The following is a 27,534-nucleotide window of genomic DNA, read 5'->3' as shown; positions in this document are numbered from 1 at the left end:
GCCGATAACAGCTCCCACTGGCTGTGGTTCGCCATCCCAGGCCAGTGGGGGCTGCGAGAAGGGCAGTCAGCACATCCCTTGGCCTGCACCGCTACCCCAGCGGCATCAGGGCTCTGGAACTAAACATACTGTACTGGTGATCACTGTTGCTTGCATTAAGAAAATCAAGGTTACTGAAGTTCTTTATCTAATACTGATTACAGTACTCTATGGTAAAATATTCACAAATCAGTAATTGATGTGGGAAAGAGTATGGGAAGCAAATTGACATTGACTTCTGGATAATTAAATAGGCTTTTCCTTGTACTAACTCCTAAAGGAAAGCCTGTACATCTGGTGTGAACTGCTACTTTGCCTAAAAGACAATATTTGACCTTCACTTGGATGCCTGAACCAAGACATTCTAGTGCTTTATAGAATTCATCTCCAGAGAGTTTAAATATCTGCTGTATCTTTGGAAAACGGAACTAACTGAGGTGGTTCACATTTGAATACAGCTGGGTCAGAAAGAGTCTCCCTACATGGGGAGTGAAGTGGGTACCCAGAATCACATAGTTTGTAGCCAAACCACAGCCAAATTTTCTTTGTATGCAAGTATCATATCTGATGCCTAATATTTGTTGTAAAGCACTATAAGATTAGAGATTTTACAAGCAAACTCAACGACATAATATACCATGGCCAAATTTGGATTTGATGGAAACAGGTACAGCAACTGCACTGTCTTCAATGGAGTCGCACCCACTTACACTAGATCCAAATTTGGCCAATTGCATTAATGTTTCAGGACATGAACTACATATCCTAACCCCCAAAAAGGCGCAGGCTCTATGTTTGACAGTATCTATCCTCACGAGCACACAATGCTTACCTTCCAAGATATGAATTAGAAAAGAAACTTTATCTTCCTCCTCCTGAAAACTAACCAAGTGCTAGCCAGTAATAGTTGTGCAATGAATTACAGTTTTGGGAAAGACAGCTGAACCCACAAGATGACCTCAAAGAAAAATGATGCTGCTCAGCACACTCTAGAATAGGGCCCAAGCTGAAGAAAACGTTGAAGAGAGATCTCCTCTCCCAGCTTCAGTATCAAAGCGTGTAAGCAGCAACTGTTCTGTCTTGCTTTGAAAGATTTTCATAAACTGATACGTTATATTTCAGATATTTGAAAACAGCTGTGTCACTCTTATTGCTGTTGACAGTTACATGCAGTTTAAAGTATTATAGAATCAAATAATGTATTTAAATGCTGGCCGGATTCAGACATACTCAGCAGGATATTTGTTGTATTATCGCACTGTTTGTTTTTAAGTAACTAAATTATGTTCAACACAAAATTCTACATTATACCATAGGCTCTCTCATTTCAATTCATCTAAGATAAAACTTTAGGAATTTTTTTTTTTTGTAAAAAATTGTTTATTCAAGTGTTTTATAAACTACTAGGCAAATAGTCACTAAAGCCTTAGTGCCATGAGTGTACACTTATTTTAAAAAATTGTGTTAAAAACTAATACAGGAATTCCCATTAATGTTTTAAAAAAGTTCGTTCACACATTGAAAGAAAATACATTAGCAATGTCTTCCAGCAGAATCCATCTTTAAAAAAGTAAAACTCTAGGTGCAGAACTGTTCTACAGTATATCTTCTACAGTTTGTTTTAAAATCACATGATTGCATATCATCATCTCTATTGTCTTTTAGAACTTGATCAAGAGTTTTCCTTAAAACAGATGATATTCAATGATGTGTTACACAGTGCCACAGGTACTACAATTATTATGAGTGCACATACTGCATTTTACTTACAAAGCAAGACCTTTCCATATGCCGCGTCATGCCATTCCTAGTCAATGCAGTTAATTACCTTTAAAATCATGTATGTTTTCCAAGGAAAAATGCTAAAAATCCATAGCCCAAATTCTGCACTCACTCACACACTTGCTACTCCATGGAATATAACCAAGTTTTGGTTACATACATTCTGTGAGAGCAGAATTTGGTCCATGACTGTAAACTTTCACAAAAGCCTGCAGCAAACAGTGATGGATAGGTAGTCTATGTGCAATACAATTACTTCCACTAACATAGGGGGATGTTAAAGAGCATATCCTGGAGGCAAAATGAAAGGCTTGTTTGCATTTCTGTAAAGAAGTGTTCCTCACTAGCTAAACTTTACTCAATTAAAAGTAACTAGTTCCTATCCCAGAATACCGTACAGCATCGTCTGGCTTTCTTCTGTTCTGACTCAGATAGAGGAGTATTCGGCTACGTCTTTGCTACCTGCCGATATGGGGGGTAGCAATCGATTGCTTGGGGATCGATATATCGCGTCTCATCTAGACTGAAATATCGATCCCCGAACGCGCTTATATCGATTCCGGAACTCCACCAACCCGAACGGAGTTGTGGAGTCGACATGGGGAGCCGCGGACATCAATCCTGCGCTGTTGAGGACAGTGAGTAATTCGATCTTAGATACTTTGACTTCAGCTACGTTATTCATGTAGCTGAAGTTGCGTATCTGAGATCGATTTTCCCCCGTAGTGTAGACCAGCCCTTCAGTTCAGCAGCAGGTCCACAATGTTTCATATGGCATTTTAAGAACCTTATCTAGTCTCCCCTCGACATACTACTGATACTAATAAAGAGTTACTCATGCATATGAAGGAGAGAATAAACCCCAAGAGCCATACACGGACTTTGATCTGTGCACACAACTCTTACTGATGCTAATGAGAGATGTGCATCTACACTAAGGATTGTCTACTACAGCTTTAAATGTCTAATTTCAATCTAAATGTTGTTTCTACATTACCACATATACCATACAAATTTGAAAAGAATGATAGGTGAAAAATATCGCATACTATTTAGAATACCGTTTTCCCCATACCGTTTGGCTGCCATTTGTTCTAATTATACAGGAAGTCTGTGTTTAAAGGGCCTGGTCCTATGAGGAACCAAACACCCAGCTCCCCAGCTACAGAGGAAGTTGAGAATGTTCAGCACACCACAGGATCACTCCCAAATTGTTTAAAAGCAAGAGTAATCATGGATTTGTTTGTAATCTGACACAAGAACAGTTTCCCAGAAGCTCTTCACTCTCGTCTTGCTTCTCTGTCCCAATTTCTGGGCCAGATCATGTCACCATTGAAGTCAATGTGTATTTTGCCATCGATTTAATGGCAACAGGATCAGGCTTTGTCAAGCCACCACTTCAGCCTTCAAATATGTCTTGCTTGTCAAGAAAAAGATATTTATTGCCATCCACTCTGGGGTAGACTTGTCTGCAGTGAAAATGGTGTTCCTGGTGCAGAGGGATAGCTAGTAAAACCATCAGGCTGAGCTGGATAGTTCTCTAGAGCTGAAGCTGAATGTGCCTTCAAGAAAGAGAAAACAAGCAGGTTAGGAAGGAACTTTTAAAAAAGCAAAAAGCCATGCAGAGAACTATTCCTGTTCATGGTACAGAACTTTTAACAAGAGATGTTTCAGAATAGCGCATTGAGCGTGCTGCAGAGGAGGGAGACGGGAAGGAAGTATATCTAAGTGTAGGTCGTTCTTTAGCAATCCCTCAAGGATTGAACTCACAACCCTGGGTTTAGGGGACCAATGCTCAAACCACTGAGCTATCCCTCCCCCAAATCTAAATCTCAATCTTCCTTGCTGCAGATTAAGCCATTATTTCTTCTACCTTCAATAGACACGGAGAGCAATTGAGCCTTTATGGCAGCTCTTAACAGAATTTGAACTTTTCGGGTCCCGCTCCCGGTCTTCTTTTCTCAAGGCTTAATATACAGAATTTGTGTGTGGGGAGGGGGGGGTAGCTTTTCCTCAGGGATCAGGTCCTTTTACCATTTTTGTTGCTCTCTTCTAGACTCTCTTCAATTTGTCCCTATCTCTCCTGAAGCATGATACCCAGAACTGGACACAGTAGTCCAGCTAAGGCCTCATCAGTGCCAAATACAGTGGGACAATTGCCTCCTGTGTCTCACATAAGATATTCCTGGTAATACACCCTAGAATGATATTAGCCCTTTTTGCACCTGAATCACATTGTTGATTCATATTCAATTTAGGATCCACTGTAATCCCCAGATCCTTTTCTGCAGCACTACTGCTTAGCCAGTTATTTCCCATTTTGTAGTTATGCACTGGATTTTTCTGTCCTACGTGTAGTACTTTGCACTTGTCTTTATTGTCTTTTTGATTTCAAGACAATATGTCACGTTTAGTTTGAATTCTAATGCTGTCTTCCAAAGTGCTTGCCACCTCTAGTACATTTTTATAAGCACACTCTCTCCATTCCATTATCCAAGTCATTAATGAAAATATTGACTAGTGCCTGACCCAGGACAGACCCCTATGACTCCCACCCCCAATACATCTTCCAAGTTTGACAGCAAACCATTGATAACTACTTCTTTGAGTATAGTCTTTCACCCAGTTTTGCACCCACCTTACAGTACTTTCATCTAGACTGCATTTCCCTAGTTTGATTCTGAGAATGTCACATGAGACTGTATGAAAAGCTTTAGTAAAATTAAGAGATCATGTGTACAGCTTCCTCGCATCCACTAGACCAGTAACCCTGAAAGAAGGAAATTAGGTTGGTTTGGAATAATATGTTCTTGACAAATCCATGCTGACTATTCCTTACAACCTATTATGCTCTACCTGCTTATAAAAACCGATTGTTTAATAATTTGTTCCAGTATCTTTCCATGTATCCAAGTTCAGCTGACTGGTCTATAATTTCCCCAGGTCCTCTTTGTTCCCCATTTTAAAGACAGGTACTAGATTTGCGCTTCTCCAGTCCTCTGAGGTCTTAACCATCCTTCATGTGTTCTCAAAGATAATCATTAATGGTTCCGAGATTGTTTCAGCTAATTCCTTAATTACTTTAGGGTAAATTTCATCAGGTCCTGTCAAGTTAAATACATCCAACGTATCTAAATATTCTTTAACCTGCTCTTTCCCTATTTTGGCTTGCATTCCTTACCCCTTGTTGCAAATATTAATTTTGTTATGTATCTGGCCACTATTTTTTTAGTGAAGAATAAAGCACAATAAGCATTAAACATCTAAACTTTCTTGATGTTGTCCATTATTAGCTCTCCTTGCCTGCTAAGTAGAGAACCTACACTTTCCTTTGTCTTTCTCTTACTCCTGATGTATTCCTAAACCCTCTTCTTATTGCCTTTTACGTTCCTTTCTAGGTGTAACTCAGGGTTACGCTACAGCCACTACAGAACACTAGGAAAGCAGTCTGATTCACAGAAGAGGGGTGGTTTTCCAGATGGCTTCATTTGAGACTGAGATTTTAAGAAGTTTCACTAATTTTCTAATCTTAAGCCTTCCTTCACAACCTTACTGTATTTTTAACTGTGATCTATATTTAAGTTATACACCGCTACCTCGATAGAACGCTGTCCTCGGGAGCCAAAAAATCTTACTTTGTTATAAGTGAAACCGCGTTATATCAAACTTGCTTAGATCCACCAGAGTACGCAGCCCCATGCCCCCCCAAAGCACTGCTTTACTGCGTTATAGCCGAATTCATGTTATATCAGGTCACATTATATTGAGGTAGAGGTGTAATTTCAGTGATCAAAGCATGCAAACAAGAACAATATCTTCTATTAGTACAATATATATGGGCATAATTTTAAAATCCTGTAGGTAATTCTTTGTTCCCTTATCATTTTCCATCTGTAGATCTTAAAGACTTTACAAAGCAAACAGTTTCTCCGTCTGTAAAAACCAATGAAGCACAGATTACGTGATTTGCCTAAAATCACAAAATTAGTGTTAGGAACAGAACCCAGGTCAGTGCACTAGATCAAGATACTACAAATTTTACATGTCAGATCTGTCCCCTTCTTTCCTCCTCCCCACTTTTACAATGCCACCCATAAGAAAGGATTTGACACATCCATAGCCTTTAGAGAAAGTCAGCTGAAGTGCCATTGATGATAGCTGTTGATCTTGGGGAAAGGACTATCTTCAAACAACTGGATGTTGGATTATCAGAGTGTAGTGCATCAGCCTTGTAGCCAATTCTTTAAAGTAAGCTGTGCTTTCTAAAAGCGGAGATTTGATATTGAACAATTAATGCTCAAATGGGGCCTTAAGGCAGTGAAATATCAAGACATATGCAGCTTACCTGTAGTAGTGCTGATTGCGCTGCTGCACTATGCTGCAATTCCTGCAGGGAAGACTGTGCAGCACTTTGGGTAAATCCAGGGATACCAGGAAGAGACAAGAGTCCAGGGAAAACTGTATTCCCTGGGGTTTGCAGCCCAGAAGTCAAGCTGAAATAATCAAGACATGGCAGTCATTAGGAACACTTTCAACAATATTTTATCCTAGATTTCTTATCTTGCTAAGAGCACCAGGGTTTCTAAACCTCAGTTAACTAAGTTTCTCAAACAACACACCTAAGCTGCCACCCACACAATGTTCGCATGTACAAGCCAGGACACTGGTACATACATGCAACTTGAGCATGCAAGCCAGTATCTTGTGTGCTGTTACCTGCTTGTGCATGAATATTTTGTAGGTGAAAATGTAGTGTTGGATGTTTTTCTTGACACAGAAAAGGCTAGGATATTGATGGCTATTACCTAAGTATGTCAATTGATACATATTTTAGACCCATTCTTGCAAAAACCTAGCATGTTGTAGGAGGTGCCAAGTACCCTCAATAGGGAGCTGAGGACACTCATCACCTTGCAGGATTGGACCTTATAGAAACTAGAATCCTGTACACTAGCTCCAAAATATAGACTTGCCTCCTCATTTAAATTCTAAAGACAGATGAAAATCTGCTGCTGAAGTAACCATTTAAAATATTCAAGTACTTTATAACTGTTCCTGGAAATACCATCTATGTCTAAAGTAAATAAATGTTTTGCTGAGAAAGAAATGATTTTAACCTCCTTCAGAAACAGAAACATACCCAGCCTGTGCAACAAGTGCAGAGTTGAAGTTTGAGCTAAAGGCCGAGGCAAACCCTGGCAGGACCGGAGCCGGAGATGGGGCTGTGGCAGCTGCCGGCAGCGGTGCAACTGCTGCTACTGTAGAAGATGCCTGGAGGCCAGGGTAAGAAGGGAGAGCTGGAGTGACAGTGGGTGTGTTAGAGACAGGGAAACCAGGGAAGGATGGGTTTGATGATCCCAGAGGCCCCTGGGTGACAGAAAATAGGGAAGGGACGGCACTGGATAAGTTAAGCGGAAAGGGTGGAGCAGAGACTGTTGCTGAAGCACTGAGTCCTGAGAGAACAGCTGCTGTAGAATTCACATGAGAAGCAGACACAGATGAAGCAGTTGTAGATGGAGTGGCTAACAAAGACCCTGGGACAGTGACTGGTGGTGTAAGTGCTGAGTTACCAGTAAAAGCAAAGTTACTGGTCAGAGATGTGAAGGGAGGAAGTCCATTAAACACTGGGGCAACTGGAGCAGAGGAAGCATGTGCGGCAAGGGAAATGGAGGCAAGAGAAGTGGAACTGTTTAAGGGAGCACTCAAAGAGGAGAGACCTGATAATGCTGGATTAAGGGAACTAGGTAAACTGACTGGCACTGAAGTTGCAGAGGTATATGCACGCCCAAGTGCTGACAATCCTAGCGTGCCATGAGACGGGCCAGCCGAATGAGAAGGGCCTTTGAAGGCTGAGAGAGTAGGGCTCATGGGTTCAGTTTTGACTAGAACTGGAATACCTGTGGCAGCTGGGGCTGATGAAATCTGATGCTCGGGATTAGTAGGGCTCGTACCATGCAAAAGCGCAACAGAGGCACCACAGCTGACTGGTATAACAGATTGTGAAGTGGTTAATGGTGACTGAGTTGGCAATGCTGGGGGAGTGGAACTAGGATTGGCTACAGAGGGAGATGGAAGACCCGGGAAAATGGCCAGTCCTGGCGTAGAAGAACGTTGAGGTGTAGGTGTGGCAGATGGAGTATAACATTTGTTCACAGAGGAGGCAGGAGGCTCAGAGCTTTGATTAGCAAGAGCAGATAAAGAGGCAAGCTCACTTGTCACAGCAGAAGGTAAAGCATTGATTAATGAGGTATCATTTGATGTCAGAAATCCCTTTAAGACCGATAGAATTGGATTAGGCAAGCTAAGTGGGCCAGAGATGCTAGTGGCAGGAGAGCTAGCAATTGCAGAGGGAATGGGACTAGATATCCCTTGAGGAGTGGGGGTCAAGGACAAAGGGAGGCCAGCAAAAACAGATGACAATGGAGCAGGATTATTAACTGAAGCAATTGAAGAGGTTGCAGAAAAAGGAAGGCCAGCAAATGGTGCAGAAGCAGATGCAAAAGCTTCATTAGAGGCAGGTGTGGCACATGGTGTGGAAGAAGCTTGTGGCGTTGGCGTAGCAGCAGGGATAGAAGCCAATCCAGAGAAAACTGCAGGAATAGGGATGGAGGTTGCACTATGAACAGATGTGACAGGAACACCAGGCAATGAAAGGGATTTGATGACAGATGGGGTTGAGGTCGAGGGCTGAGATGTATGGATGGAAGAGGAGACCTGCCCTGGGAAAACAGGAAGCACAGGGGTAGACATGCTCATCCCAGGGATGACTGCAGTGGCAGGTGCTAATGGATGGTTTATCGCCTTGACAGGGGATGGGGTAGCGACTGGAGTAGCAGCAGGTGTTGAAGGATTAGAACCATGAGGAGTAAAGAGCTGATTCGCTTGTGCAGAAAAAGCTGCAAAGAAACAAAACTGGTAAGAATACTTGAAACCGACAGAAATGTTTCAATTAAACATACATGCATCTTATAATTATAAAATATGATACACAAGCAGTAACTAACATATGTTTGTATCTACACAATCTACATGGAAGGCTATGAAGATAAAGTATGGAGGTATCTACATACAGATGATACATGCCCAGCAGTATACAGTAAGTAGACTACATGATTCTATGTGTCTCCCTTCAACGGTTCTCTATTACACGCACTAGCAATATGTCTAAACACTCTATAGCATTTACAGCTTCTTCATGGGCTAGTGCAGGAGAGAGTTTAGATCTTCAAACATGCTCCCAGAGATCTCTCTATGTAAGACAGGTAAACAGCTAATTCCTGCCCCTAACAGCTAGCAGCATCCATAATAGGATGAGCATTCTGCACTTGTACCATTTGCTCTCCACATGAGCTCTATATGAAGGTTTATGCTAATTCTAGAACAGGCAGAATGCCAGGATTTAGAGGTTTGTTGGAATCCAGTCCACAACTGCAGAGTACATAATTTTAGGAGAAGATTAGTTTTTATTTTATTGGTAGGTAGATTTAATTCTTTCGCTGGTTTTGATTCTGTATATCACAATCTGGACAGCAGAGGAAGTCATTAGGAGATTCACGTGTGCTACAGGTGTACTGGCTAACAATGAAACCTGCCCATAAAAACAGTCTCTAAGAAACAGTTTGTTCCACCTGAGGATCAAATATCCCATCTGCAAGTACCAATGCACTACAGCTAACACCAAGAATTTCAGTTTATATCAACCCTACAAAGTAAAATAAAGAGCGACACTTTCTGGAGGAAAGCAGGAATGAACACTAACAGATTAAATGGGAGAGAGGACACTAAATTTATGTCTGAAAGCTGGTGTCTCAGAACTCATTATGGGTCTTGAAACTCTTACTAAATGTGAGAAGCCCCATCACCTTCAATGTGGGCATTTTCATGAGTAAGGACTATTTGACCTCAACACCCCAAAATTTGTGCTAAACTGTGTTTTAACCAATTTGGAGCGCTATGTAAATACGACACAGGGATTGAGCTCTTTAATTCTAGTCACTTCTATAGCATTTTTATAACACCTTGCTCTCCCTATAAATGCTATCATGTTCTTTGTTCCCATTACTTTTAACACAATTTCCTTGCTCCATTGTGGATTAGAAATAAGACATGTTATAATCACTGGTCGTTTCCTTTAAACAACATTTATATTTTGTTTAGAAATGAATATTTTCTGTTTAACCATCAACAGAACACTGACCAAGGGGGCAAAACTCACTGCTTCTTTAACTCCATGTTATATCCTAAATTTACCTCTCTCCCCTTTAAAACCTTACGTTTTCCACCACTGAAAACTCAGCCTTAAGATCTTCGGATACTGTTTAAATTGATACAGATAAATACTATTAATATTCTGAAACTTAAACATCTTAGATATTTGCAAACAAAATGAAAAAGGTTCACTTCCGTCCTTTTCTACAAAACCAAGATCTGTGCCCCATGTCCTGGACTCTCTTTCCACAACCTCATCCTGAACTCCAAATTGAAGAATTAACTAGAGCTGTCAAAAAAAATTATTCGTGACTAATTGCACTGTTAAAGAATAATAGACCACCACTTATTTAAATATTTTTGGATGTTTTCTACATTTGCAAATATATTGATTTCAATTACAACACAGAATACAAAGTGTACAGTGGTCACTTTATATTTGTTTTTGATTAGACGTATTTGCACTGTAAAAACAAAAATAGTATTTTTCAATTCACTGTAGTGCAATCTCTTTATCATGAAAGTTGAACTTACAAATGTAGAATTATGTACAAAAAAACTGCATTCAAAAATAAAACAATGTAAAAGTTTAGAGCCTGCAAGTCCACTCAGTTCTACTTCTTGTTCAGGCAATCGCTCTGACAAACAAGTTTGTTTGCGTTTGCAGGAGATAATGCTGCCCACTTCTTGTTTACAATGTCACATGAAAGTGAGAACAGGCATTCTCATGGCACTGTTGTAGCTGGTGTCGCAAGATATTTACATGCCAGATGCACTAAAGATTCATATGTCCCTTCATGCTTGAACCACCGTTCTAGGGGACATGTGTCCATGCTGATGACGGGTTCTGCTCAATAACAATCCAAAGCAGTGTGCAGAAGGTTGGTTTTCTTTTTTGGTGGTTCAGGTTCTGTAGTTTCCACATTGGAGTGTTGGTCTTTTAAGACTTCTGAAACCATGCTCCACATCTCGTCCCTCTCAGATTTTGGAAGGTTCTTCAGATTCTTAAACCTTGGGTCAAGTGCCGTATCTATCTTTAGAAATCTCACATTGGTACCTTCGCATTTTGTCAAATTTGCAGTGAAAATGTTCTTAAAATGAACAAAGTGTGTTGGGTCACCATCCAAAATGGCTATAACATGAAATATATGGCAGAATGCAGGTAAAACAGAGCAGAGGACATATAATTCTCCCCCAAGGAGTTCAGTCACAAATTTAATTAATGCATTATTTTTTTAACGAGCGTCATCAGCATGGAAGCATGTCCTCCGGAATGGTGGTCGAAGCATGAAGGGGCATATGAACGTTTAGCATATCTGGCAAGGAAATAAATTGCAATGCCGACTACAAAAGTGTCATGCAAATGCCTGTTCTCACTTTCTGGTGACATTGTAAATAAGAAGAGGGCAGCATTATCTCCTGTAAATGTAAACAAACTTGTTTGTCTTAGCGATTGGCTGAACAAGAAGTAGGACTGAGTGGACTTGTAGGCTCTGAAGTTTTACACTGTTTTGTTTTTGAATGCAGTTATGTAACCAAAAATAAAAATGTACATTTGTAAGTTGCACTTTTAAGACAGACTGCACTATGGTATGTGTATGAAGTGAATTCAAAAATATTATTTATTTTGTTTGTCATTTTTACAGTGCAATTATTTTTAATAAAAAATATATACTTTATTTCAATTACAACACAGAATACAGTATATGAAAATGTAGCACAACATCCAAAATATTTAATAAATTTCAATTGGTATTCTATTAATTATGATTTTTTAATCGCTATTATTATTATTATTATTTAGTTAATCACGAGTTAACTGCAATTAATCGACAATTCTAGAATTAACTAATGATCACAGTTCTTGGCTCTGACCCATTAAAGTTGGTATCAGAGAAATTTAGGTTCAAGATAGCCAAGGACTGTTGTTGGTATTCTGGTTTTCAGTGAGGATGTTGTCCTTTTAATTGTATTGATTTACCTGTGTATCTGTCATAAGCGTATATCTAAGTGTGTCTTTAAGTAGCAAAATTCCTGAGCAACTACGCCTGGGCACAGAGGATGGAGACAAAAACAGACAGAGAACATTCTCCTGGAATTTTTAATGTTAGCTCCTTTAACTTGCCCATTTTACTTTGTTTTGGTTACTTGCTTGTGTGCATAACAGAAGACAAATTCAGCTTGAAAAAGGTTCAAGTTATTTTGTTTTTAGTTTCTGCCACATAATAGGAATGGCACAAGTAGCAACAATAAAATCTTCCCCACATACTGGATTTAAACAAGTTACAAGCTGTGAACATATTGTGCAATCAGCAAAATTTGGTGGTAGTGCATTCAAATCTCCCACTGTCACTTACATACACAAAAATCCTACTTGATCAGGCCCCAGATTAGGTAAAAAGCAATTTTTTCAGCAACTGAAAAACAGTTGCTAATAATGAATTTCCGTGCACTGCATTTTTAAGAGTATTTTGCCTTAGTTGTTTGCTATAGTATCTGGACAAATATGCACACAATTAAAAATACAAAATATGAGTGTTCATTCAGATTAAATAAAAAATCTTGAGGCTTAAAAATCATTTACAACTTTCTGAAAGGAATGCGTTAAATTGCATCAAAATACAGCAGATTTTCCCTGAAGAGCTGCACTTTACCTTGATTTTGGGAAGGTTTTGCCTGATTGGAAAGGTCTTCGTTTTCTATGTAGAGAACAACAGTATTTAAGGACAGAACAAGTTCAGAAATAAGTTATCCATACTCACATTTAAACATTTGTTTATGCCAACATTTATACAGACAAACATGCTTTACCTGATCCCACTTGACTAGTGGTATATGGTGGAGGAGCGGGTAAGCTTGGTGCTAGGACACTGGCCATTGGAACTAGACCAGCATTGTTGTAAGCACCTAAAAAAACCCAAACACCACACATATGCATCAAACAAAAGTCAATAAATACAAACAGATGATTTAAGAGTTGACTAGTCAGTATTATTCTGTTAAAAGGATACTTTCAAGGCTCTAAAATGTTCCCTTGTTAGTTAAAGCAAAAGCACTTAACCCTCCAGGCTGCACAGGATGAGAGGCATGTGTTCCAATGTAAGTTTTAGTTAGGGCAGCTCTCTGATGGCTCATAAGACAGTGTCAACGGAAGACTGAGATAAATGGATTTCTTGCTCTCTGAAGCAATCTGGGAGAGCAAAATTCTTGCCCCTTTCAATTCCATGCTGTCTTACAAGAAAAGAGATGGGAGAAAGGAATGATACAAAATGCATATGTGGGTCACAGTATTTATTGCTGTTGTTCCCACCCTAATAACTCCCACCCCAAGGCTGTGACAAACCTTGTTTTTGGAGGGTTGATAATAAAAAACCCACCAACACTGGCAAGGAGATTTACATGAGAGAGTCCTTTCTAGGTAAATGTCATACTTTGGAACCGTCATCCTTCAACATCTCTTTAAATGATAAGGTACTAAACTGGAATAGCAGGTGATTTTGATAGATTAGGTATAGTAAATGTTTCCTAACATAAAAATAGCTTCCTTATTTTCCTATAATGTATAGTAACTGACACACGCTGTTGTATTGTTTTAGCGCTTAGTTACTGCAGTGAAGAGGGACATCAGAGCTTATATAAAAATATGTATCCACACCCCCACAAAGAGTGTGAAAAACATACACACAAATTCACATATATAAGATACAGACAGCACTATCAACACCACTCAAAACAGGGAAAGGAGCTTTTGCACATCAAGTAACTTCCGATATGCGCACTTTTCATTCATGCTACAGGTATTAAAACTCTTTGCATGACTGTTTATGGCAAAAATCTAAGGAGCAGTTTACATTCACTGAGGGTGTAGGGATATTAAAGAAGGTACTAACAGTGATTCCCCCAAGTGACAATGACACCCCCCCCAGTGTCACCAAATAGAAAAATTTTAGTTCTTCCGTTAAACTTGTAAGCTCCTGTCTACAGAAAACATTGATTCTATCTGTCCTGTGAAAGATACTCTCTTACTATTTAAAACTTAAAACAAGTTAATTGACTTTCTTCTTGATGTAAACACTATGCCAGCCTTAAGCTGTAATTGATACAAATGTAAACAAATAGACCCCCATCCTGTGTGATTACAGGCCAGGAGTTCTCATATGAATTAACACACACCCCGAAAGCGTGGAGATAGTAAATTAAAATATAGTTAAGATATGGAATGTATGTTGATGAATGCTTGATGTGCATGAATGGTTAGGGAGTGCCAGCCTAGAAAGGGAGTATCATCAGCTGAAGAATGTTTCCAGAGCACCAGACAACCCCCGGAGGGTAAACTGGGATCCACCCCAACACCTGGAAGGATGAAAAACACAAACTTTGGACAGTGTAAAGCCACCAGGAATGTGCCATCTGCTGATTGAGTCAGCAACAGCAGGATGAAACAGCTCCCATAGACTAAAATAGGAATTAATTCCTATAAGAATGAACTCCAAAGACTGAGGACTTAGAGTCTCTGGTTCTGCTGCCAGCCTCCAGGAGCATCAGATGCATCTGACACAGACTTGGCTCCATACCTGGCCAGTAACTTGGCATGAGCAACTTCTAGGCTGCTAACTATAACACCTATACAGAACTTGAATGAATGATCGTGTGAATGAAATACATACATATTGTATGTATGTATGTATAATGAATAAGTAGTAATAGGAATTAGTCAAACAACGTTGTTTACTTTTGCCTTTTGCTTTATTATTATATTTACAATAAATGTGGCATCTTTGCCTTATCCCTCTTAATAAGATCCTGCTGATTTTTATTATATTGGTATAACAAGGGGACAAACACTCCCCACTGTTATATACCAAAATACACATAAGGTTTGCTCATGGCTTAAAAACAGTCAAGGGAAGCAAGGCTCAGTTCACTTTATTTACTAACTAATTACAATGCAGTTTCTTAACGCAGTGTAGCATTTGATGAAAGGAGCTTAAAGCAACTGAAATAAACTGACTTCTGCTTGATGATGTGGTCTTTGCCTTCAAGGATACATCTACACAGCCTGGGGCAGCGAGCCTCTGAACCCAGGGTGACAGACTCAGACTCACAGGGCTTGTGCTACCACACTACAAATAGCTTGTAGATGTTGTGGCTCAGGCTAGAGCTCATGCTCTGAAGCCCAGAGAAGGAAGTGGGCTTCAGAGCCCAAGTTCTAGCCCAAACTGTAATTTAAAAGCAGTCTACACAGCTATACTGAATGGGGTAGCATGAGCCCAAGTCCGTTGGCTTTGCACTGGCTTTGCAAACGTTCCCTAAAAGGGACAGCATATCTTTTTCATGGCCAGATTCAAACAACACATCCGGCTTCCCAATAACAAACTCAGTATTGGTTTTTATGATACAGAAGTCAAATATTTATATTCAATTGAATTCTAAGAACCTCATAGTTATCATCCTCATCTTTTCTGAAATGCATGCCATCTCCAGTAATAAGAGATTCTATGATCAGAACGGCATTGACAGTTCTCTGAATGATGCAAAAGCCAGAAAAGAAGCCAATACACTCATCATATTGGCTCTACAATGATAACAGGAGAAGTTAGAGCTAGGACCCAGATTACACATAGGGAGCACAGTCAACTAAAAAGGTAACTATGGTCAGAAACGTATCACCACACTAGAACTTTTTTAAAAGAAAACAAATAGATCAAATAATACGATCAAGCTAAAGCATAAAGAAGCCTTACTTGGTGCAATAGTTGCATGTGGCCGGCATGGTGGGATGGGGTATGGAACAGGTTTGTGTGGGTTGTACGTTGCCGGGGCCTACATTAAAAGAAGTGAAAAAGCATTAAGTAATATGTTTCTCCTCCAAAATATATAGCATTTAGATGCTTAGATACTGTACAGGTCATTGTTACTTATCCTGGGAAAGAGAATTTGCTGTATCAAATCACATTGCTGACTCATTATGTTTGCTACCCTGTCTCTAAAGCTGCCAATACTTGAATGCTTCTAAAGAAGGTGAAATACTGTGTTGTAACAACATACTTGTGTAACATAGCAATAGGAGAGGAAAAAAGGAAAGTCTTTGCTTATCCATGCAACTTTCATGCCCTGAAGCATTGGATTCTATTTCCCTTCTCTTAATTTGCACAACCACAAATGTAAACTATGGCCATAAAATTATCCAGTCCTTAAAATAAAATTAAAAATACAGCCACTAGATTGGGAAACACGTGGAAACAGAAGTTCCAGTCATACATTTCTGCAATACTTCTCGACTCACACTGAAAACATCAGTTTCAGTACTTTGCTGTCTATTTTTTTTAAACAAGTTTTATTTTTAAATCAGAAATTTAGATGTGTTGCCACAGAATAAATTTCCTCATAAAACACTTTATTACAGGAGTTGTGTATTAGATTTTGATGTGGAAAAGCCTCACAGCTCATGAAGCAAAGCCAGAATGGCTGCTAAAACTTCTAGACCAGGTCATGATGGAACTACGGGAACCAGCTTGGCTTTCCTTACTAGCCTAGTTAATATTGTGTCCTAGAATGCATGTATATTGTAGTGAATGGAAGCCCCTGAAGAATTTATTTCTTTATAGTTAATAAAATTATAGAAATACTGGAACACTGCATAGCATTCTTATTACAGTTAAGAAGCTTAAGTAAAGGCATCAATACTTAATGACTAGAAAGTAGAGATGCAGCTTCCTCATACCTTCTTCCAGTCTTTTTATTTTCTAGTGATATGACAGCATTTCATGAGGAAAAAAAAAAAATCATAAGGCTTAAGACGTACTGGTTTGGATGGTCCAAGTATACGGGCTGCAATTCCCTTCCCTTCATTAGTACATTCTTCAGTCTCCTTTTTGATAGGCGTTCCCTAAGACATAAAACCCATCGTTTATTAAGCATTTTATTTAGAAATAAATAGGAGAAAGCCGAAATAAAGATTTTCACCTTAGTCTTATTCTGAATAATATTCAAATTCACAGCTATTCTGATAGTCTCAATTAATCACACATTCCAAAATACAGAACTGTGTTCTGGATTTGTTGCATCACAATTAAGAAAGTTTGAATTAGGCTGCATTATAACGTTGGGCTTTTGTATGCAGAAGTATATTAAATAGTCACAGTTTTTGCTACACCTGGAATTCTGCATTCAATTCTGGGGTCCTCACCACCAGAAAGACTAGATATAAGGAGTTCACAGACAACATTTAGCATAGGACATTTAAAACTGAACTAAGACTAGTATACGTATTGTAGAGACCAATCCCATATTATGTCAAAAAGTTAATCACTCTACTAATAAGCCTTTTACACCTTTAGTTTCCATGATTCTGTACAGCATGTTTTTGGCACAAGTTTTCCTATCTATTTCTTGTATAAAAGGATGTCACACATAGAACTCTGAAGGAAAGAAATCTGAGTTCTTTTTAATTGTTCACTATGAATGGTTACTGGGCAATATGTGACAAAAAGTTATTGCTTTTAATTCCACTCATGCCAAGTTGTCCTCCTTTCATTTGAATGAACAGCAGTTCAGGTATACTACAGTACATCCTAAATGAAAAGCACTTTTGAAGAACGTAAGTAGACTTCACATACTGGGAAAATTCCATTTATCCGGCTTGGTTTTCCCTTGGGATAAGGGTTTCCAGGAATCATGCCGCAGGAAGATATCATAGCATGAGGGGCTTTACAACCTCCTTTGGAAGCCTGCAACATAACCAAAGACAGTAGCATTAAAACTCTACAAATTCAGATAGTATTGCATTATTCAGTGTCTGAAATTCAGCACTTTTAAAATGAGACAAATTGTGATATTCAGCTATATTATATATTAATGAATATACCTATATGGAAATCCAGATTCAAAGCCCTCCATAGCTTTGCTTACTCTATATGTTAATTCTTCCTTCCATCTACCCCTCCCCTATTCACTGCATGCTATATGCTCTATCCAGTCCCACCTTGTTTTGATGGCTCCTTTGGGCCCAGTTCTGCTCCTAGTGAAGTCAAGGACTCAGAATGACTTTAAAGAAAGTAGGACTGTGACCCTAGTCATCTCTCACATTATCATGGCTTTTTTCCTACACAACCCTTGTGTGAAAAAGTCTTCCTCTTCTTGTACAACCACCAATTATTTGCTCTCCTCCTTCACAGACTCACTTCCTTCAGATGGTCAACCAACAGTTTCCATTAGCTATTAATTATTTGGGCCCTGATCCTGCAGTGACCACATGGATGGAAATAACACAATATCAGTGAACATCTTCTAATACCTGCTCAAGAATTCTCCTGCATCTTTTCTTCTCTGACATGTTAATCCTGAACAGGTCCTCAATAAGGCGGTAATTCTGAGCATCAACAATGTTGCTACAAAGGAAACGGTTGAACAGTTACTGTCATTTCTTATACCTATCACACACACGATCAGGAACTAGCAGCTGAAAGCCCATGCAACTGCACAGGCATAGGGGAGCGTGTGTGTAAAAAAGAGAAAATGGCTGAGAAGTTAAAAATTGGATGGTGTGACAGACCCAGACCAGTGGGGTACAGGAGTCTGGTAGAGGGCAAATATACTGGTCACTGGATGAGTAGTTTTCTGTTCCCTCAGTGACCAGAGCAGGGGCTGCACTACAGTAATCAGGAACCTGCTAGAACCAACTAAGGCAGATAGGCTGATTAGAACACCTGCAGTCAATCAAAGCAGGCTAATCAGGGCACTTGAGTTTAAAAAGGAGCTCATTCCAGTCAGGCGGGGAGGAGCCAGAGGAGAGGAAGTGCATGTGTGGAGCTGGGAGCAAGAGACACAAGGAGCTGAGAGTGATCGAGTGTGCTGCTGGAGGACTAAGGAGTACAAGCACTATCAGACACCAGGAGGAAGGTCCTGTGGTGAGGATAAAAAAGGTGTTTGGAGGAGGCCATGGGGAAGTAGCCCAGGGAGCTGTAGCTGTCATGCAGCTGTTACAGGAGGTACTATAGACAGCTGCAATCCACAGAGCCCTGAGCTGGAACCCGGAGTAGAGGGCAGGCCCGGGTTCCCCCCAAACCTCCCAACTCCTGATCAGACACAGGAAGAGTTGACCCAGACTGTGCGGAAGATCACTGAGGTGAGTAAATCTGCCAATAAGCGCAGGATCCACTAAGGTAGAGAAGGAACTTTGTCACAATGGTAACAGATCACAAAATCCAGTGACGGATCAACCTGGTGATATTCTGAACCAAAAGAGCTCTCAACCGTGCTTGTAGCTGCTTCCACTACTTTACATTATCAACCAGACATTTTAGGCTTCAGTGACACACAGAGTGACATTCCTGGAATATTATATACTAATCATTTTTGATAGTGCATTATTTGTTCAAACAGTTCTCAGCAATATATTAAAGAAATATAATCTGTGCACAAACTATTATTAAACCTTTGCAGTGCTCGATTTCTCCCTCTTACAGGTCAAGAAAATAATTCAGTCTTACATATGCCACCAATGCTTATGTCTTGAAATAGGGTCTCTCAATTATTTGTAAATTAATACAATACACAGGAAAACACAAACTTGAATTTCTGAGTGGCCAAAACAGCCACGTTGAAAGGATAAGTAAAACCTAAGTTTATTGTCATAGTTCACATTAGCAGCTCTCACTCTAACTGATGCACAATTCTTATCACAGCAGCAAGGCTGCAGCTACCAGGCTTGGCACAGGCTCCTGCTCTCTACCATCTGGTGGGTTGGTGAAAGATTCCTACGGGATCAAAAAGAAGAGGCTCTTGGCAGTTACCTCCATGCTGTGGAGTGGTGATGAAACACTCCAAATGTCACATCAAAATTTAAATAAAGAAATATACCAAACAACTAACATTTTGAAGTGCAGCAGGCATTCCAATACCTGGTGTCACCGTTTTGCCTAATGAGCCTGGTAGCAGCAGCCACACTGCTGACACAGATGTTCCAGACTAGCAGCAGGGAGAGCTAATAGCAAAGAACAACTATGATTACAGTTACTTTCCATTAAAATAGATTTCTTGATAAAGGAAAATGTGGTGTAAATGGGATCATCAGGATACTGATCAAAGCTGTTAGCCACACACAAGCACAATGGTGTTAAATAAAAGCGAATCAACTTTCATTTTTTTTTCTGTTTTGTTAGTTTGTACCACAGCCATAACATGAACTTAGTATATTTTTTATGGTGTTACTATTCTGTTTTAACAGATGTTCATATCAAGAATTTACATATTAAGAAGTCCTCAAATAGGCTTTTACACTATGAACCACAGTACAAGAGTCCCCAAATATAGATTTATGTTATAGACAGATCCTGGAGCAGTTGTGTTCCATCGATAATCCCAAATGTATGTTTACATGGAAATCTTTTAAAAATTGTTCTGACCTAGCAACTGAACATGCCTATTTAAATAGGTATTTACATACTTTTAAAAATGTGAATTATTTGCCAAGTGTAAATAAATACTTAGGAAGCTTTTAAAATGCAGAAGGCATTGGGTATTGAATTGATGACAGTGAGCTAATTAGGAACAGCCTGATATGAGTTGTTGGACATGGGTGAGGCCTCATCCCTTGGGAGAGAGGATTAGAATCTGCTGACTGGAAACAGAATATCTATACTAGATAAGATGTGGGGGAGGGGGGGACATATCCCAGGGAACCATTTACAATAGACAAGACAACAATGGATAAGATAATGCCAGAACATAAAATGAGGTAAAGCGTAGTCCTACATGTACAGTGCATGATGTACAGGGATTGGTTCCTACAATGAGACTACGCCAATCCCAAAACGTGTGATACAATTGATGTATATGCAATGTACCGTGTAAATGCATATAAAGGAAGAGGTTTTCTGCGTAACTTTGGATGTGTCGTATGCCCTATACCAGGGGTTCTCAAACTGGGGGTCGGGACCCCTCAGGGGATCGTGAGGCTTTTACATGGGGGGTGTCACAAGCTGCCAGCCTCCACCCCAAACCGCGCTTTACCTCCAGCATTAAAAATGGTGTTAAATATATATAAGTGTTTTTAATTTACGGGGTGGGGGGGGCTCACACTCAGAGGCTTACTATGTGAAAGGAGTCACCAATACAAAAGTTTGAGAACCACTGCCCTATACCAACCCCCTATGCTTAAGTCTGATCAACTCAACATAGCTTTGCCATGTGCCAAATAAAGATATCTGAGTCAGACTGAATTCTTGAAAAACCAAATGGAAGAGGTGTCAGGGGAACCCGAATACACAGTTTTAACCCACCTGGACTCAAGTTTTGGCATAGTTCAGTAAGTGGAAATGAGATTGATAGGCTCTGCCAAGTTTTTAAGTGTACATCTACACTACACACTCCTTATGGAGATAAGCTACAGGCCCCCCAGTAAGATAGGTATAAACAGTAGTGTTGTCATCTAAGCAGTGCCTCAGTTTTTAGAGTAAAGAATCATTTGAATCCACAGGGTCCGTACCCTACATGGCTCTCTACACATCCAAAGTCTCCTGCTTCTCTTTTCTTGAGCGGGTCCTGCCCGAGGGTGCTCTTGGCCCCCCTCTCACCCTGGCTCTCTAGAAGTTATCATCAGGACCCTGCCCGCGCCCATCTGGCCATTGCAACAAGCCACTTTAATAGGCTGAATGCCATCCAGCTGGTCTGTCTCAGAACTGCACCCAGAAAACATCTGTACACTTGCTTCATACCATCCACTTCCTTGCCCTTGTGTCCTGCCCCAACACCAAGTTCCTGGACCTGCTGACACCAGAGGCGGGTGAGGAACCTCGGTGGGCCAGCCTGTACATCACTGTGATATCACAGCCTACTGGGGATATTAGCTGGCGGCTCTTCCATGGAGCCGTAAGTACAGGCATGTATTTGGCATTATTTACGAACTCCCGACACCTGTTCTTTTTGCAGTGAGAGGGAGACACTGGCACACATTTAATGTAGAGTGCATCAGGCTGCAGTCCCTCTTCCAGTTCCTCCAGAACCTCTTACTGAGGCACTAGCTGCACTTTCCCCCTCACTTGTTTATCCTAGCACATCCTAGCTGCAGCTCCACAACGTCATGAGACCTCCTCATAAACCTCCTTTGGGTGCTGGCCAAGATGACCAACCATCACACCAGGAGGAGGAAGCTGGACCGCAGGTGCTCTGCTACTGTGGGACCAATTTCTGGTTCCTTGTCCAATACTGGGCAGAGTTCCTCTGGGTGGTGTCCACTGACTCCTCAGACACCTTTGAGGAGCAGTGGGCATTGCTGGGGATTCTCTGCTTGGGATCCACTTCTGGATCCTTGATTTTTAACCTTTAAGCTTCACTCCTGTCTCTTTTCTCCACCAATTGTTGTTCTCAGTATTTAATTGTGGCCTGGGTTCAATGGCCCCTTTCCTTCGGTTGAGGGAGCAAGCCTTTGGCTTTGAGTGGGCTGAGGCCTGCCATCTCCCAGCAACCACAACAGGTACACGCCCAAGAAATGCCTCCCACCTCTACACTGCTAGTTTTAGGGGTGTAGTGTCCCACTGCCAGAGTCTTTCCCGCAGCACGAAACACTCAGGCAGCGGGAAAACGCTTTGGCAGCGGGGAACTGCTGGGGCATTTCCCTGCTGCTGCCCCACCTGCCAGAGCCTTTCACTGAAGCCTGTAGCTACACACCGCCCGCCCTACACGCTGCTGCCAGCGACATGCAGTGTAGACATAGCCTAAAAGGTTTTGAATACATCATTAACTTTGGCACAACAGTCAGTTTTCAATCGAGTAGCAGGGGTATTGCAGTTCAGGACAGATAAACGTAGGAAGTTTGGCAACACCTATCTCCATTATTACAAGCTACAGCTATTACTTTTTCCATTCATGAGCACCAAATCATTTTAAAGCAAGAAGGTGTTTTGCCTTAATTGTCCAAAGTGGTTCCTCTGAAACTTTCCTTTGTTTGACATATTCAGACATGAGTAAAAACAGTAACATCTCAATAAAGTAAATACAACACATAGAAGAGATACTTACGAAGCTAAGAGTTCTAGAGCAACAAGCTTGTCTTTACTAAAGGTGAAGCAGTTCAGGATATTAACCACTTTTGATGCTGGAACAGCTACCATTTTCTGCCAACATAAGTAGGGAAAACAAAAAATAAGACAGGATTCTTATTTTTAGTACAGTATGCAACTTTAAAATCTTCATGATCAGGAATTTTAATGAACAATCATCTTATACTCTCTGAGGAACAGTATTCTTATGTGCTAAGTGCTGAATACATAATAGAGCCTCAATTCGGGGAAACTGTATGCTACTGCAAAACATTTAAATTAGTCATAATTACCAAGAACTAGGTTATTCCCTGAGATATATGGTGCAGAAAGGGTACAATCAAGATACTCCTGACAGAAGCAGAGAGTAAGAGAAACAACACAGCATATTGCCATCATAAGAGAAAGCGGTGAAGAGGAAAGCACACAGATTATAAACTATGCCCATGCGATGAGAATACAGATGTGGTTATGGAAATTAAAACCAGAGGAAACAGACGGAGACACTTCTAAGGATTGCTCCATGAAAACATACATGTTGTAAAGCCTTCATTGCCTTTAGTTGTGGTTCAGCCCAAGAAAAGTATCGCAGTAATTCAACAATCTGAAACAGAAAAACCTACAGTTCACCTTTTATATATACACGTGTTCTGCTGACAACGTTAAATATCTTTGCTGCCACTCTACTCGTTGAGTGTGGTGGCATTTTGCTAAGCACTGTGTGCTTATACAGGCAATATTTGATCAGGTGTTATTACACAACAGTATCAGCCATTAGCCAGGATGGGCAGGGATGGTGTCCCTAGCCTCTGTTTGCCAGAAGCTGGGAACGGGCAACAGGGGATGGATCACTTGATGATTACCTGTTCTGTTCATTCCTTCTGGGGCACCTGGTATTGGCCACTGCCGGAAGACAGGATACCAGGCTAGATGGACCTTTGGTCTGACCCAGTAAGGCTTTTCTTAGGTTCTTGTTCAGTGTGGGTTTTTTTTGTTTCATCTAACACTTAAAATCCCATTGGGTAGCAAGGTAGATTTTTAGGTAATTATTTTAAACAAACACATTATATATTCTTGTTTTTATATACACAAATACCTGACCAAATATCACACATGCTAGAGTATTATAGACTTTTTTAAAAGAAGCCTTAGAGAAGATAATCATTTAATTTCAAAGAGTAGCACCCAAATTTATACACAAATATATATACAAAAAAATCCCATATTATCATCTTACTTGGCACCAAAGTAACAATCTTTACTTATAAGCTTAGAAGATAAAGACAGGTTCAAAATATCCCATTATCATCAAGGTTCTGAATTCCATGATAATTAACTATGGATATTTCCCTCCCACATGCTAAGAGCCAAAATCTGATCTCTGTTAATTGGTACAATCTGGACTCCATTATTATGTTACTCCAAATTAAAATTGGTGCAACAAAGAATTTGTCACAAATCTCCTAATTTAGTAGCAAGGCAACTAGTGAAATCTGATCTGGCTTTGCAAAGTAGGAGGAATTGTCTATGTACATGAGTGTATAGATCAAATCCTGAATTTTACATTTTCCATAACTACATAGCAGTATATAGAATATTACCTGTTCACTAGAGAAGTATCCATGCACATATTCTATAGCTTTTAATTTGTATTCAGTCAACACAGCCTGAAAGACAAAGAAAGGCATTTAGCTGACAAAAGAACAATTAAAACACACCATCTGTGAGACAAATGTATTTAAGAGAAAAACATATCTAATCCCACAAAAATTTGCATCAATTTTACTGAAAGATTTCTACACCACAGAATATTCCTTGAACAATTATGTATTTTCAAGCAGAAGGAGACTTAAAAATCTCTTTTACTTTGTTAGTTTCTGTATTAAGAAGTTCACCATATCTCTGTTTAGGTTCAGACTGGAAGAATACCATACCTCCTTTCAAGCTTTAGATACACTGGCTTAATATTAAACTCTCTAATGGCTCTTGAAACCAAGAGATGGCAATTAATTACTTCAAACTGCAGATTATATATATTCTCATTTAAGGCATTTAGTTGTATATCTTGCTTTAGTTACTTTTATGAAGAATCTAGAGCAGGGATCAGCAACCTTCAGCATGTGGCCCGCCAGGGTAAGCACCCTGACGGGCGGGGCTGGTTTGTTTACCTGTCGTGTCCACATGTTCGGCCGATGGCGGCTCCCACTGGCCGCGGTTTGCCACTCCAGGCCAATGGGGGCTGCAGGAAGCGGTGTGGGCCAAGAGATCTGCTGGCCTGTGGGAGCTGCAATCGGCCAAACCTGAGGACGCAGCACATAAACAAAGTGGCCCGGCCCACTAGGGTGCTGACCCTGGCAGACCACATGCCAAAGGTTGCCAATCCCTGATCTAGAGCCACTCACTTTGGGCATTTCTTGGGGACAGGCTGCTAGAAATATAAAGGTGGTAATTAAAATTATGGTCATGAAAGTTAGCTCTAGAGAATGCTGTGATCTTGTCAGTATTCTCTCGTTACACATGTTTAATATACACTTGTACAAAACGTAGGGAAGAAAGGTGGCGCAGTGGTTAGGGAACTGGACGGGTACTTAGGAGATTGGTTCTATTCCCCTTTCTGCCACTGACCTGCTGTAAGACCTTGTACAAATCACTTCACCCTTCTGTGCCTCTGTTTGCCCATCTATACAATGGGGATGATAATTACCTCCTTTATAAGATACTTTGAGATTTGCTGGTGAAAAATCACTACATAAGAGCAGTTATAATAATTAGGCCAGGATTTGGGGTCATGTATGAGCAAAGGGTGTTCTAACTACTCCAACAGTCCAAAACTAAAAACATTTCAGTGATCATCATTGCACAAGGGTGTCGCAACCTGGGGTAGACAATCCTGGGGCAAGTTATGCTATCTTTAGGCCCTGCACAAAGAAAATGCACCCATTATTTTTATATTAGATGTTTTTTGATACAATGATATCTGTTAGATGTCTAAGCTTATGGCCCATGGCAAGATCTTCAGAACTAGAGGCAATATTATTTCAGTGCATTGCTACCTAGCAAACATAACTATTCTGTTGTGAAACTCAACAATTAAGTTGTTAAATCCTGCTTAACCATAACAAAAGTAATCACGCTGGCTTTATTCCCTCAAGAAGTTAAAAGAAAAAGTAGAAAGGAAAGGAACATCTCCTGGTGTACAGCACATAGCCTCCTCCCCTGACCTCCAGTTCAGGCCTCTAGGGACTACAACAATAAGTGCTCTCCTCTCTGCACCATACCACTCTAGTATGATCGAGCTATTTACAAACAAAATTCATCTCTACACAAAGTTGAGGATAAATAACCTCATTCTTTCTGAACTCCTGCATTCCTATTCCTCTGCTTCCATTTAAAAAGTTATTTCCAGAAATCAAGACATCATCATAACATGTGGTATGTTTGAAGGAAGTGAAAATAGGTTGCAAGTCGTAGAATGATACCAGTATCTCTTTTGTGTTGTTGTTAAGATTCTGGAAGATTCTTATTGGACTTATACTATGTCCAAATATCTAGGAGGATCACATAAAATTTCAAAATATTACACATCCACACATCTGAAAAATCTTGTTTCATATTTTTATTCAAATACAGTTCTGAACTTGCTCCCAGAACTTTGTTTTTATTTACAGTAGAACCCACTATATCCTAGGCGCTTTAAAAACAGTAAAAAAAGGTCTGTGCTTGAAGGAGTTTAGTCTCAGGACAGAAACAGACTGACAAGGAAAGAGTCACTGTAAGTAGCTCAGCAGAAGTGGTTCATATGGATAGGGGGCTGTGTGGAAGAAGGCAGGGAAATGGTTGTGTAATAAGACAAATGGGTCAACAAGGCTGAGAGCACTAGCAGAGCGGAGATGGGCAACATGAAACTTGACAGAGGAGCAAAGTTACGCAGAGATTTACAGGAGGTGACAAGACGCTTAAGTTTAATGCAACAGCAGACAGGGGACCAGTGGAGGGATTCAAAGGTAAGAGTTATCGGATCAAATACTTGTGTTCCAGAGATCAGTGATGGGATTCTGAACAAAAAGGTTTGGCTGCAGGGATGGAAAAGAATAGAATGGAACTTCAGGGTTCTGAAAAGGCAGCAGCAGGAGGATTCAGATATGGCCTTAATATGCGAGGGAGCAGAAGTCAAACAGTCACAAGATTATAGGCCTGAGAAATGGTGAGCATGTTGCTGACAATGATGAGGAACTTCTGTTTTGGGCATATTCAATTGGAGATGACAAGGCATCCAAGGAGAGAGATATGATTGGAGGGAAGGTGATAGTGGTGAAGCTATATCTACAGGTTATCAGCATAAAGATGATGCCTGGTGTCATGGGAGCCAATGACTCGGATCGCTTCTTTAAAAGGACTGAACAGTTTCATAAGGAACAATACATCAGTTTGTGTTTTCACAGATTGCAGGTAGAGGCTCAGGTTA

The 27,534-nt window shown here is 40.2% G+C and overlaps 1 protein-coding gene across 4 annotated transcripts in view; it reads right to left on the bottom strand.

The window, feature by feature from the left end:
* Nucleotides 1–1,395: 1,395 nt before the first annotated feature.
* PROSER1 (proline and serine rich 1) overlaps nt 1,396–27,534 on the bottom strand; it is a 30,892-nt gene continuing 4,753 nt past the window's right edge. For all 4 annotated transcript variants that reach the window (XM_032795154.2, XM_032795156.2, XM_032795157.2 and 1 more), the window contains 12 exons: nt 24,671–24,736; nt 23,605–23,673; nt 23,050–23,144; nt 18,326–18,419; nt 17,649–17,759; nt 16,835–16,918; nt 15,774–15,852; nt 12,841–12,936; nt 12,684–12,728; nt 6,962–8,717; nt 6,167–6,314; nt 1,396–3,383 (listed from right to left, as the gene is read on the bottom strand). In XM_032795154.2, coding sequence (XP_032651045.1) covers nt 3,261–3,383; nt 6,167–6,314; nt 6,962–8,717; nt 12,684–12,728; nt 12,841–12,936; nt 15,774–15,852; nt 16,835–16,918; nt 17,649–17,759; nt 18,326–18,419; nt 23,050–23,144; nt 23,605–23,673; nt 24,671–24,736 — 2,766 coding nt within the window. In that variant the 3' untranslated portion in view covers nt 1,396–3,260. The remainder of the gene's footprint in view (nt 3,384–6,166; nt 6,315–6,961; nt 8,718–12,683; nt 12,729–12,840; nt 12,937–15,773; nt 15,853–16,834; nt 16,919–17,648; nt 17,760–18,325; nt 18,420–23,049; nt 23,145–23,604; nt 23,674–24,670; nt 24,737–27,534) is intronic.

This window comes from Chelonoidis abingdonii, chromosome 1, assembly GCF_003597395.2.
Source record: "Chelonoidis abingdonii isolate Lonesome George chromosome 1, CheloAbing_2.0, whole genome shotgun sequence".
Taxonomy (NCBI): Eukaryota; Metazoa; Chordata; order Testudines; family Testudinidae; genus Chelonoidis; species Chelonoidis abingdonii.
Note: the sequence above shows the minus strand (reverse complement) of the source record. Positions and strands in the feature narration are given on the sequence as shown.